This window comes from Colias philodice, chromosome 26 (genome assembly GCF_061535455.1).
Source record: "Colias philodice isolate Cphi_HAF_F1 chromosome 26, ilColPhil1 Martin Lab GWU primary, whole genome shotgun sequence".
NCBI lineage: Eukaryota > Metazoa > Arthropoda > Insecta > Lepidoptera > Pieridae > Colias > Colias philodice.
In genome coordinates, this window is record NC_143111.1 from 5,269,018 (window position 1) to 5,283,922 (window position 14,905).

General features: G+C 32.5%; 1 protein-coding gene across 2 annotated transcripts in view; it reads right to left on the reverse strand.

Moving 5' to 3' along the window:
- Positions 1-14,905, reverse strand: part of Sox102F (transcription factor Sox102F) — a 259,623-nt gene that overhangs the window by 75,793 nt on the left and 168,925 nt on the right. For both annotated transcript variants that reach the window (XM_089711612.1, XM_089711613.1), the window contains exon 2: positions 1,358-1,900. In XM_089711612.1, the coding sequence (XP_089567738.1) occupies positions 1,358-1,896 (539 nt within the window). In that variant the 5' untranslated portion in view covers positions 1,897-1,900. The remainder of the gene's footprint in view (positions 1-1,357; positions 1,901-14,905) is intronic.

Genomic DNA, 14,905 nt, shown 5'->3' on the forward strand with positions numbered 1-14,905 from the left:
ATTATTAGGTTGCAAATATTCAAGAACAGATTACAAAGTTAATTATGTCAGACACATTTCACTCAAATTCTTTTAAAATATTGTTAAAATAACACAATTAACTGTTTAATTTTTTTCTAATCTATAGTAACTATATGATGTATCGAAAACAAGAAAAAAGGATCAAAGAAGCTGGCTAAAGCCATTTCACCAAGGAGGCGGTCTATAAAAATAATGACTGAATAAATTGATAAACGAGTAAAACCACGAGCCAATAAAGGGCTGGTTACATAGCTGTTAACGGTTGGTGGTCCACTTTACATTGTTTTTAATGAGCAGTTACACGCTCAATTAAAAACCCACTATGTATGTAAACTCTTTATTTTGGTACTAAAGTAGGAAACAGTAAAACGGCGATTAAAATATAAATAAACCATCAGTTTACTCGTAATGGTTTCGACGACATTCACGTTTCTATTTAACACTAAACAATGATACATTATGTTTTTATTATGGTTATATTTTAAACGGTTTACGCAAATGTTAATGTTTTCTTAAATGCTGTTCTTTGCACATTCAATCTGCAGTTATGTTCAGCGTTATTGTTGTTTTCTGTGTGTTACGATATTGAGATATTAAGCAAATATTTAGATATTTTAATTTAGTATGATCGTAAGTGTAACATTAATAAAAACTTCTAGAACACTAAGTAATAAAATTATAGATTTCTTCAGTCCTTTAGGTAACAAAATAACATTGATTTATCGTCAATGACACGCATAATAGACTTTATTATCTGTGGAAGCTTCCGTGTTGTAAGATAAATGCTAAACAAAACATTCTTAATGAATTATATCGGAAATTGCCAATAATAGCTGGCTAGAGATTATCACAGGTTAAAATGTATTTGTTCAGTGATAGAAAGTAATTAGACGGCGACAAATAATTAGTTATATTATATTGTTAATTAAATTATATGTAATGGAATGTTGAAAAGTCATATTTAAAATGTTGTGCAATTTGCCGATGGTTATGTTGGTACACCGACTTTTTATTTTGTAAGGTTAGGGAAGCTATTGTTTAAAAGTAGTAAAGATTTTTAAGAATTCCTGCGCAGAATAAATACTGATATTTTTTTAAAACTGAATTCAGATCGACTATAAATTTATAACTTTTCGGAAAACGCTACGTTTACTTTAAGGGTAGAAGAGGGTGTAGACGCGAAACAAAATTAAGTACCCTAAAAGTCCCGCTTGATTAAATTTAAATCACGTGACTCTAAATTATAATTCATAGTATCTATTAATCACAATATTATTTGTTAATCATTACGCAAATGTTTATCAGATAGGTAACTATAATTATGTACAACACTTACTTGTTTTGCTTAACAGGCGTGGTCGACGGCGTAGGCCTCTTCTCTTCTTTGATCGTGCTATTATTCATTTTAGACGTTAACCTCTTCAGGACGTCATCCATCGACCGCTTGTGTGGGTTAGCGAGCGACAGTGCACTGTTGTGGTTCAGCAATGAATTGTTATTATTGCATAGCCCTAAAACTTTCGCTTCAGCACCGGGGCTGCTGCATTCTGAGGAGCCGCGTCTTCTCGCTTGGAGATCGTTGACCTGGTGCAGACTTAGGAAGGACGATGGGACTAGAAGGTTGTTTGTCATGTCTAATGTTTGGTCGAATCTTTGTTTCTTGCTAGGGTTCTCGTCCTCGTAAGTTGCGGGTTCTTCTTCGCTGATCGAGGTGTGGGGGGAGGAGCTGGGGGAGAACTTGTAGAAGGTCTGGTGCTCGTTCTCGTCTGAATCCTGGTGGTCTGAGAAGTCCAGGTTGGCGGGGCCGGCTTCGGATTTCTTCACGTCGACGCCTTCTTGCAGTTTCGACGGTGGCGACTTACGTTTAGATGACATGTTTCTGTGGAAGAAAAGTTTGTCATTAGAAAATTGAAGATTTTAAACAAATTCTAACACATTACTAGCGGTATTTTAAATCAGTTTCTTAAAATCGAATAAACATTAAACAATACAGTATCATAAATATTATCAGACCCACTATAAAGCAACGCCAAACTGTCTTTGTAATGTAATTTCGAAGTCGTCATTCAATTCATTTGCCTCATTCCCATGTAATTAATATATCAACTCAATTCATAAAAATATTGCTTTGTAAGTACATCAGAACTGTACAAGTAGCGTGTTTCTGGTATTTCACGATCTCTTACCATCGTTAACATGATTAAAGCATTTCTTCCAATATTATCTTTTATCACGCGATCATCACATCTTTATAATATTTTTATATGTTTACGAGAAGTCATTATATGTGCCTTTTTGTAATGGTCGTAATTATTTCTAATTCCTATTTTAATGTATTTTTCTACGTTTAACTATTATCACTTCGTAAGTTATATGTATAGTTCGTTCAAAATTTCTTGAGTAATTTAAGAACCTTCTCTGTAAACAAAGACGACTAAAGCAGGATTCCTTTCATTATGTACATAATTTAGAGAGATTAGATGTAAAGTCCAAAATTTCAACCCAATTACAATTAGAGCCCAATTAGTTGAAACAAGTTAGTTCGACGAGACGACACCAGTCCGACCTGCGACCCGATATTTGCTTACGGAACCGATACGATATTTGTCTTTACTCCGGACGATTCAGTTAACGACATCTAATTGCTATTCACTGGTGTTAAGACCAATTTGATTAGGACAGTGTTTGGGAGATAGTGTGATGTCGCCTGGACTAAGGTTTATATATACAGTACCTAATGGTATGTAGAGATAGTCAAACTAGTTTAATATTTCATGAATTAAATGTTAGGTTCATTTTATTTTATTTGAGTTTTCATGCAAAGATATGAGTCGGCCATAGTATTTGGATATTGATTTACATCAAATTAGTTTATAATCCAGATAATCACCTATTTAGCTTCTTATCAAATTTTACTATTTGGCAAACAGTGGAATAAAAAAATTCAGCGTTGCTCGAGATGAAATTTTCTTCCTAATAACGAATTATCTCAATTCGAACATAGTCATATTCATAAGGAAATATATAGGAATAAAAAAATACACACTGATTAGTGATTAGCAACGTTACAAAATTCACTCCAATAATCGAATCAACGTTAAACAGATTGAAATCCGAAATGCACTCGAATCTGAAGACGTAACAACAAACTTAATTAACGGAGCAGCTCAAACAAAACTTCAAAGCAGACGCAGACAAGAAAGCTGTGTTGACACAAGCAATGATCGCCAACTCACAACCCTACCGACCAATCAGACGCTCGATATACCTTGCTAATTCCTTCTGTGCAAACACTAGATACTATATATGTCTTAAGATGATTGTTATGTAGGTATACATAATTGACGATGTTACGGCATTGAAGGAGGCAGCATGAAAATACTTTAGTTAAACAATATAACAAGAATGAAGCTTTTATTTCTATAATTAAAAATTTTACCCTGTTACAAATTTCAGAAATTTTTACATCCAAAACTCTGAAGCAACTATGCAAATATTATGTACATATGTTATTCTGCACACTGAATCACTAGAAACATAGTCGATTGAAAACAACGTTGTACCAAGGTGCCTTTGAATAAGGCACCTTTTCTTGGTAGAAGACGAACTCGTAACGTCGTTCGTAAGTGACGGCAAAAGTTTTGTTATTTAGAAAAAGAGATATTCAACTTCTTACAACATAATTCTTAGCATTAAGAAGAAATACGTTAAAATCAGTCCCAAAAAGATCTAGAACATTTCTCTAACAGTACACAATACCAATTATATTGAACAAGCGATTTCCATAAAGCTATAGTTATTTACATCGCTGCCACGGGGACCGGGGACCGTAATGCGATAAAGTCCTTTAGCACACTGACATTAGAAATTGTGTTACCGTCGGGACGGAGAATAGAACGATTTATAGAACAATTTTTATTAATTTAAACCCGTTTTATACACTAACAAACATAGTATTGATGGTAATTATCGAAGAGTTGGAATTAGGAAATGTACCTAGTGTTTTCCAAAAATGAATATTTAAGGGAATGAGAATAGTCGAATATTGGTGTTGGTAATATTGATAAGCCAGTTACAACGAGTTCATAGAAACTACGAAATAAATTATACGTAAAGCTAAAATATTACAAGCTAAGATTCCAATTACTAGAAAAACATTGCAAATGCAAAATAAAACTCCATTAAAGCCAAGTAGTCGTGAAACGGATAATCGTATTCCATTCGCTAGTTTACAATTTACAATCAATATAAATGAATAATCTGCACTTGACAATAATAGCGAAACGCGTCAAAATGGATTTACTTTTACAATTGTGTTGCCTCTCCCTCAATAGTTCACTCCTTGATACCAAGATATTTGGCAATTTGTCCTTCAATATTCAACCCTATTAATAAGGCTATAGGATTTATATCAAGTGAATGTATAAGTTTGTTGGTTGTAACTATTAATTTCCTTTCTATTACGGGTACAATAACATCAAGCGGTGCTTCGAACAATGTGCTTTTAGGCGGGAAAATCGTTTTGCGGAAATGATTTGATTGTCTTTTAATCGCTTTGTATTATTTTTAAATTGCCTTAAGTAAATCTAATAGACCTTTCTTCGTGTTCCTGATATTTGTTAGCATTTTGTTGTAGTCAATACTGAGTTTGTTCTGTTAAATAAATAAGATCATGAAAATCAATCTGTTTTTGAATTGTAAGTTGGATGTTTATGAAGAAACTTGAAGAAGATTGAATTTGAATATTGTCTTTATAATAATCACTATAGGAAAACTGCCAAAATAGCATTACATAGAGTGATAGCATCGAAAAACAAAATATATACGAACGTCTATCATTAAAGAACTAATCTCCAAATTTAGAAATTTAAATGATCGTCGTTGACAATTTAACACGAGAGTTAAAAATACAGGGGAGTGTGAGGGCACAGCTGATGTAAGGGGAGGGACAAGTGACGTATAATTGTTTTGTCGAGGACAGAAATATTAGCTTTTGTTTACTTTAGATATTGAGAGTATTATGGTTTCTACTTTCCCGTGAATTTGTGGGCAGTTTATGGATACCTTGGTGTAATGTGTTACAGGTCATTTCAGTTTTATGGTGAATATTTTTCCGACCCAAATATCGACCAATAGAATTGCACCATTCGACGTCACGTGGTACAACCTACATGGTATTATACTGATAATTTTTTGAAAATTTTCTCTGGTCGTTGACGTCAAACTGACAGGTTCAATTCAATTGTGAAATTATTGGCCGACATTTGGGACGGAAAAATAATCTCCCGAATACCACACGAGCTTCAAAATTATCTGGCATTTCCCTCAAGGTTCCCTGCAAACAAATAAAGTCGTCAGGTTTTTCAGGAAAAATCAAAGAAGTTTTTAACCTTGACTAAAAACTTGACTCCTTCATTTGTTTGCAACGAACCTATCGGAAAATACCCGATAATTTTGAAGCTCTTGTGGTATTATAAGTGTAAACTTTTGAATGTATTGCCATTTTAGGTTGAAGACAAGAATAATGTGTCAACCTTTGATGAAGATAACTCAAAAGTGAATAAAAATGAATTTAACAAATAATATAAAATGTTTAGCAAAAATAATTCACCCAAAATTTAACTTCAAAGAATAATAAGTAGAAAAGAGTAACTAGGAATGAATTAAGTCGTAAGATTATAATATTATGCTTGTGGCTGAAGCCATGCGAAAAATATGCAAGTGCTGTAAAACATAAGTGCTTTTTTTCTTTGGTTCATTGTTTGTAAGTCTACATGTAATAACTTAAGTACTTGATGTAACTAACTATAAATATAAACAATATGATACGCAGAAAACAATATCTAAAAAGTAACTTTACAAATATCTCCAATAAACTTTGAATCTCCGTAATTCCGAACGTTAATTTATATGACATATACATCCGTTCAGAAATGAAACTGCGATGGACATGCAAGTTCTAAATCTATTAATTGAAGGAAATTGCCTACGTCTTGGAGGAGGAACAGCTTCTGAAGATGCACCTATGAAACTACGAATCACTGGTACTCATGAATTAATAAAGTCAAAGGGTTATAGAGTTTATTTAGCAACATAGTATGGATCTACTGGTCAGATTTTAAATGAGGTCGATACCCAATACGTTAAGATACGTAATACAAAGGTGGTCTATTTTTTTGAACTATGTTTTTATTAGTTATTGTAGAACTGCAGTGGTACTCTTTAAAAGGTTATAACGAAGTCTCAATAATTACTATTTAGAAGTCTCAGCTACTTGTAAATAAGAAACGACGAGTATTTTAGAATATTGTAACAAGTCGCAAGATGTTTGTTAACAACACGACGTTTTTCAAATCAATTCAAAATATAAATCGCAGTTCCATTTGCGAAAATTAAGTAGTCGTCGGAGAGTCATAAAAAGGTATTATAAAAGAATACAGTTAATTTGAATAAGCGTGTCTAAGGCGGCGTGGCACAATAAAATATAAGAATATAGAAATTCCCGGCGCTGGTAATTCAATGAAAGGCGAAAACATTTCTTTTCCTTGGAAAAAGCGGAAAGAAATTTCTCGTGGACCAGTAACTGAATTATTCTATTCTATAATAAGTTTATTCACAATACGAATAAATAAAGATTTTCAAAGCGTTCATCGAAAATGGAGTTTCAGCGATTCATTTGTGTCCATTATAAGCTGGCAATTTGTACAAAAATATTTAATTATTGTGTAAAGTAAAAAGGTATTTTTTAGATTTCTGTCCTTGCTACGTTTTTGAGGTGTTTGAAAATACTAAATAGCAATAAGCATATCTATGCTTATTGGTCGTTTGGTAAATTAATAACTAACTATTTAAGAATTGACATATTTATAAGTGGTATTTTTGAAGTGATTTATTAAATTAAAGTCGATATATTACCTGAGTGATAGGTATAATAATTGTAATTACAGGATTTTATATAGGTATCTACATCTACCTATAGACTTCAATTCAGCATTATCAGAAAAATGAAACAAATTTATTCGATTAAAATTGTTGTTTAAATTTAACTTTGAACTTTGATTGAATGAAGCATACTACTTTATGAATAAGCGACTATAACTTCTTCCACAATAAATCGAGTTCTTTATTTAGAAATCAAAGCAAGGTAAATAACATGTCAGAACAGAACAAAAATGACACAATTGGCCTCCATTCAACAGACGGGGGTGAAATTATCGGCGGCAAATTACAAATCTCATAGAAATGACGGTATTAAGAACCGTAGATATAAAATTACTAAAACGCGCAATATGTTTAGCTTTTAAATATATTTCTAGATTTTGTATTCTCGTCATAATAATAAATATCTTTAATCAAACAGTTAAATAGTTAAAAATTTATACGGTTTAATAAAAACATTTTTATTTATTTTACACTAACGTATTTACACTTGTAATTTATTACACAACTAGCTTCCGCCCACGACTTTTTACGTGCATCCCCGTTTTTCCCCGTTCCCGCAAGAATTTCGGGAAATTCTTTCTTAGCGGATGTCTACATCCTAACATCTACCTGCATGCCAAATTTCAGCCCGATACGTTTAGTGGTTTGGGCTGTGCGTTGATAGATCACTATATCAGTCACCTTTGAGTTTTATATATACATATATAGATTGCAAAAAACACATGTTATAAGTTATTAATTGTTATTTTTTTGTTCTTACTTACATAATACACTGCGTGGATTCGAACAATAATAAATCAAAATATAGGTAAAAACTAAATATCTAAAAAGGTCAAATGAAGTCAATGGTCGAAAAACACAAGGCCACATTAAGATCGCAAAACATAATACTTATTATCTTCTTTTTATTGTGACGAGGAAAATGTGTCATATTTTATCGATTGTATTTAAAAGAAACTAAATAATAAAAATAAATCCTGATTTAAAAAATGGTATAATATACACTGGACGGGAAAATTGTGTTATAACTTATAATACAAATCATACAATAGCTCTACGGATATACATATTATGATAAACCAAAGTAAATAGTAAAACATTCCACTAATATTTTTACAACATTTCAAGCTAATTACAACAGTACAATAAAATAAATTTATAAATATTTGTATTTATTTAAGGCTCATCCAGTGCTATATGGGGAGAAATATTTTCTTGTGCCTGACAATGGGGAAAATTACCCAGTGAGTGTGACGGCTACAATATTATGGAAATGGATTCAATGTTATTTTATTTATTTTACTGCAAATAACAATGTGTATGCGCTGTTTATGCTTCTCATTTCTTTTGAATGAATGAATTGAAGTTTTATTATTTTAAGAAAAACAAAATAATGAAATCTTATTGATATAAAAAACGATTTATATAAAATTAAAAAAATTCACGTTTAATTGTATATATCGAAAAGTAATGAAGTAGCTGTTATAGTATTAACTTTTGACTTCCGATCTTTAAGTGATCAATACCAAGTGGTATTGATCTTTCAAAATCGACTATGAAATATTCAATTTGGCATGAACTTATTTAAAGCATACACATTTCCATATAAGTTACATCCCCCTCAAGGAGGTCCGGGAGCGATTACGTCACAAACAATACGGTTAATATCCCGGGAACAATGCATCAATCAAAGGTGAAATTACTTTTTTTACTGTAAACTTGTATTCATAGTTATATGACAAGATGTTAAAATATTTTTTTGTAGTCTAAAAATATAGCTAGGTTGGTATATTTTATTATATGCCTATATATAGATTTATCTAAGAAAATGAAATAAGACTTGAGTAATGAGTAATTTCTTTAAATTATAATTACATATTAAAGATGTAAAAATTAATAAGTAAAAAGGGATAAGTAGGTACCCCAGTTATTATAACTATACTAAAAATAAAAGCGGACGACGCTGAAGTGCTTACGACTTAAAAAACGTATTCGAAATACACCGAAAATTGAAATGTACGTAACACCACAAATACTGAGGTAAATTATGAAGATATTCCGTAAACAATGAATGCAAGCTCGCTTTTCCCTCTTCTTACATGGGCCAAGGGACTGGGAACAATGAATTCATCAGGCGCCCTTGTTAAGACGATCACTAGCTGATCCTTACATACGTATAGCAGGCTAGACAAGTTAAGTGTTGCAATTGTTTACGTATTGTTTATAGATTTTTAAAATAAAACAAAATTTTGGCCCATAAACTCGAATATTTTTCAAATATAATCAATACAAGAAAGAACTCACATAATACACGTTCCAAACGTTTATTTTTATTAAATATTAATTAATTTATAGACAAGAAATTAAACATAAAACTACCTAGGTCAATATCTTGCTGGACCAACGACTACAATATTTCTAAATCCCAAGAAATGGAATCAATAAATTCCTAGTTGTAACACAAGTATAAGCAACTGATGCTAAACAGCAAATTAGGCGGACTAACAAATAGCCCATAATATGAAACTGGTAAACTTTACTTTGATCATACAATCACGTAAATAGGCGTTATTAACACATCAGAAACCCGCTGCAGAGTCAACAGGCGAACTTCGAACACGATGGGGTATTATTAAAATGTTTATGAAACAAATGCGATTCACTTGAAACTACACAAAACTCTCGTGAATGAAACAGTGGAAATAAAAATGGCGGATTTATAGTTGAGCATGAAAATACAAGTAAGTACCGGTATTCGAGTCAAGATGCCACTACGTTTCCGCGCAGTTGCCCGCAAAGGAAAGCATTCGATAGAGAAATTTTGTTCCGAGTCTTTACCTGAAGACTCTATTCATACAGGAATGGGGATATATTATTTCCTTAATATGAAAATCTTTCAGAGCTAAAGAAAACAGAAAATACGGACGGTACTTCCATTCAGCGTATTGAACGTGCTCCGTTTATCTCTGAACATCTCCCCTTTGTCTGTCAACCCATAAAACAAACAAGTGCACATCCTTTGACAGCGAAACACAAACAATTGTCCAAATCATAAACAATGGTATAACATCGCAAATATTATCTGCGCCCCGCTTAAAGTATCCCTTCGCATAATGAACCATTCATACTGACAAACAAACTCCAACCAACCATATGCAATAATTTCATACGTACTCACCCAAATTGGAAAAGTAGTAAGTGTCGATCAAATTACAAAGGAAACTGAGACGAGAATAGAAGATAGTAAAATCTAAATTTAAATGACGAAATGAATAGACATAAATCGTTGCGTGACTGATAAAGAACAGAAGCGATTTCACGACATCAAAGTGGAACACGACATATTACGCTTTAAAATAAACACCAGAATAAATACATTGAAATGTTTGTTTCGAAATATTCGACGATGGGGTGATCATATTCTAAATTATCCGGCAACAGGGGGTAGTCGAAAACCTTTTGATAGTGAGGATTAATTTGCTGTTTGTGCATACGGTTTGTCTCTGTGCCGGGATTGCAATTAATAAAGAGAGATACACGTAGAGGGATTTAGTAAATACCCGCAAGTATTGTAGATTGAACCTCATTTGTGGGAACGCGAGTCGTGAATGCAAACCGACTCACAATGGAGACCGCGCTAAACTTTTCTAACGAACCGAAATTGTTCAGCGACGTTGAAATTTGAGCGAGTTTAAAAACGGTAGCCTATAATTTGCACATAAAACACATCCTAATGGCACCGTACGTGATCACTTATTCGTCGGCTCACAAAGCGGAGTATCTTCATCTGAAAGCAGACTTTGATTTAAATACATTATTCTTGTAATAACAGCGGCACCGGACGGAGGGCTCCCTATTGAAGTCGTAGAATACATTATTTTAATTCGCACCACCTCTTTGTGACCCCATCAGGGAATTAATGGATTCAAAGCCTTCTCTTCCGTTCGACAAAGAATAATTTGCTAAGTAAATGAACGGCAGACAATCCTGTTACGATCCAAAGTTTTGTTTTCGATGAAAGATTAAAGAGTCGCGAATCAGTGCCCCTTTCAAATTCGCTCTTTGTAAACGTTATCTCTGTTAATTTTGGGAAGGTCAATGAATAAAGTACACTGTACGATTTTATTATTCATCTCCGAGTTTCGGATTGATGTTGTAACGAAGGTCATTTTTTGCTTACAATATCGCAGCGTTCGGATGTTTATTAGGAATATTCGGTTTATATTAAGATGCACTCGGCAACGGAGCAATAATCTAAATTGAAATAGGTTGTCTAAGATGCAAGGAGCTATCTCAATTCAGTATTCATTGAAAGCGGTAGAATGGAGTAGCTATCGAGAATTATTGTCAAATCTCAGGGGTATTTCGGACCGGCGTCCCTCGAACATGACTTAGGAAGTGCACTGCGCTCCGATAGTGAAAATGTTTCAAATATATAAAAGCCCGCCAATTTTATATAGCCGTGAGTCTTTTGAAATGTTGCAAAGAGGTTTTATATGGTCCATGTATTGAACGATTTGTTGATTAAATTTTTATATTATACGTATGATAAATGGATAGAATATTTCGTATCTGTATGCGAAATAGCCTTTTTTATTCATCTTTGGTCTATTAAAGAACTTTTTGTTACAATTATATTACGCCTGAAAATGTATCCATTAATAAATCTATCAGCACATTTTATATTCTGCTTCAGTTAAATCGTGTTTCCAATACAATTTTACAAATGGACGCGATACTTAAACAAATCCATAATTAAAAACGAAAATATATATGAACCCTTTATGTGGACACGTTCATAAAATAAACCGACATCGAATAATATCGAATGTTTTATATATAATTCATAAGCTTCCCGCAAAAGCCACTATACCTTTGTGAATTATTTAAGCGTTAGGCACATATTATTTTTGGGGCTTTCTGTCCCTGTTTGTCCAATAAAATATCGGTGACTTGTAAAGGGTTGACGTTAAAAATATATTTTCTTGTCAGGAAAGTTACACGTCTCATAAATTAAACATTAGATATATTCTTTTGTACTTTCATCAAACCATAAACCAGGTATTTGAGCTACATCCATTTTAACATTATTATAAAGTAAAGTACCTCATGTTTTAGATACCAAATAATTAAGTTATATCTAATAATAATACCAAACTATCTACAATTTACGCAACACGAAAACAAGCTTAGAAAACAATACGTCATCAATCCACACATGTAGTGTATCAATCGACAATTAATTCCAAACATACAGGATCTTAAGACGCGACAATAGCTCAATCTACGCTTTCCAAGTGAATTATACGAACAATCCCACGCCGGCACGCCATTATTAACCCTTTCAAGTCACAATCTCAATTTGCGGTTATTTGTCAACCGCGTAATGTTTCAGTGTATTTCGTTTAAAACCTCGTTTTAACATTTGCCTCTTAATGTTTGTGTTGGCTCGTTATGGTAATCTCTGATTCATAAGTATGATGTTTATTTTAATCTGTAATGACATGTGTTGTGTTAGTGAATGCTTGAGATTTTCAGTGGCTATATTTAGGTCGGTATTTTCACGCGACAATGCGGAAAGTTATCAATGTATAAAATATCATATTTTGCACCTGTTATAACAGTTTTTACTAATAGATATTAATAGATATGAATGATGTATTTGTTTTCATAGATACTAAAATAGATTATTATTGAATAGATTAAATATCACATCTTCCAAAATACGCATTTTAAAATCTTAAAAATACTTCTAAGGTTAAACTAGTTTAAGATAAAACAGATAGAACTATCGCCAATCCAACCCAATTTAGCAGCAAAGTAAATTCAACCGAACTCGTACCAACAAAATTGTCAACAAGAGTACATTGTGATCCGGGAGGGTCCTGTTTACCCAATAACGATGATATGAAGCGGAATAATCGATTCGACAAACAAGAGGGCTAGATAATACTCGATACATCGATACAATTCGATTCCAATTGCTACATTCAGTGGGTACTAAATATAATGTGACTTGTGAATTCGTGAACGAATAATGTTTACAAATCGACCTAAAAATATTAACATGTTTCTATTTTCGGCGGATAATACACAGTTTCGGTTGATTTGACAGTACATATTTTTTAAAGAACCTACTAACACTACGGGTATCTGCTGTATAAAATATATTATGTACTTTAATGCCTACAAATAAATGTCGGTTTATATTTAGCAAATTATAATGGCTTTTTCTTGCTTGAAATTGTATTTTCTACACAGCAAACAAAATTTCCAAATCTGAAAACATTGAGCTTATGAGAAGCTCATTTTGAGCATTAAAATTACCACACTACCAATCGCTTTAGTCACAAGAAAATCTCAAACACGAATAAAAAACACATCATATTATTCTATAGCTTGTCAGTAAACTCATTTCATCGAGTCTTTACCAACAATACCATAATCAGCTGAATTGCCACAATGCACCGCTATCAAAACATATTCAACATCAAAAAGATTAGTATTAGTTTTCCCAGCCATTGATTACTTGTCACATCAAAGACCCTAAGGCCCATTGTATGACCTCTGCGTTTCCGAAATTTTTCCATTCATCCACTCCCTTATGTTCATTACTATTGACTGTTGACGGCTTTATTTATATAATTTGCTAAATGTATGTTTATAATAAATATCAGAAGAATATTATGTTATAAGAAAACGTATGACGGAAAAAATTGCTTTGAGAGATTACGGGAAATTTCGTAAAAACATGATGACCATTATTTGAAATCAGTGCTTCAAAACAACAAAGTGAAACGTTTTTAAATAAAATGGTTATCGTACATTCAGAAAGCAAAACGATGACAGAAGACACCAACGTTTTGATACAAATAAAAGCAAAAATACTGCCAAAATAAATTATTAATTTTCGGTCACTGTGATGACACTCCTACTCAGACTAACGAACAAGACTAATGTAGCATCCAAAGATGTTAACGCAAACCATTTAAATCTGTCTGATAAAACAAAACACAATACGTATAAAGCTCCTTAATTTTTTTCACTGTCTGTAAACATTAAAGTGAACAATCAAAGGGGAGTGCACACTGACAATCCAACAAATCACTTGCGCACACGCAGAAAGCACGAAAAGTAAACGAAATCATTTTTATTGTCTCATTTTATTGCAGAGTGATTTAGTGATGACAGAACATTTGACTTACTTTTATGAAACGAATTGTGTTTTTAAAGAAAATAAAGAGCAGGGATTTTTAATTAAACGTTAAATTAGTTTGGATGTAATTAGCACAGTTTTAAAGAGACAGTGATTGTTGTTGCTTCATGTATGAATGAACGTACATTTAATGTTATTCATGAAAACATTTTTTAATATTATCATTATAAATTGTAATAAACTGCCAGTTCGGAAAACTTACCAAGAAAAGAAAGAGAATGAAAACATCTTATCAATATTCCAAGAAAAATACCTACCATATACTTTTACAATTGTAAAGAAACCTAGTAAAGACAAATCGCAAGGCAAAAAGCAGCTGAAACATAAACAAGAAGTTAGTTCCCAACTTTCTAACACTAACAATGACGCAGTGGAAATAATTTTTATATCACTAAAATGTATTTGATGTGCGAATTATATCCAGAAATAGCCGGAGCATTTGGCACCGTGTTCTAAGGGGAAACAAAGCGGGTGGCTATTTAGATGATTGCGTATACGCGGACTGACATTATCGTCTAATAGGAATCTGTTATGAGGTTGTCAATGAAATGTTAGCCAATAGGTTAATGCAGGAAGTCTGTGAAAGTGTTGAAACAATGCGACTATCTACAATATGTAGGTATGAAAATGCTGATTAAAATAGGAAGCTTGTGACAAAATATCACTGGATTGACAATGCTGTTTAAAGAAAGAAATTTGTGACAAAATATCACTGGTTTGTCAAAA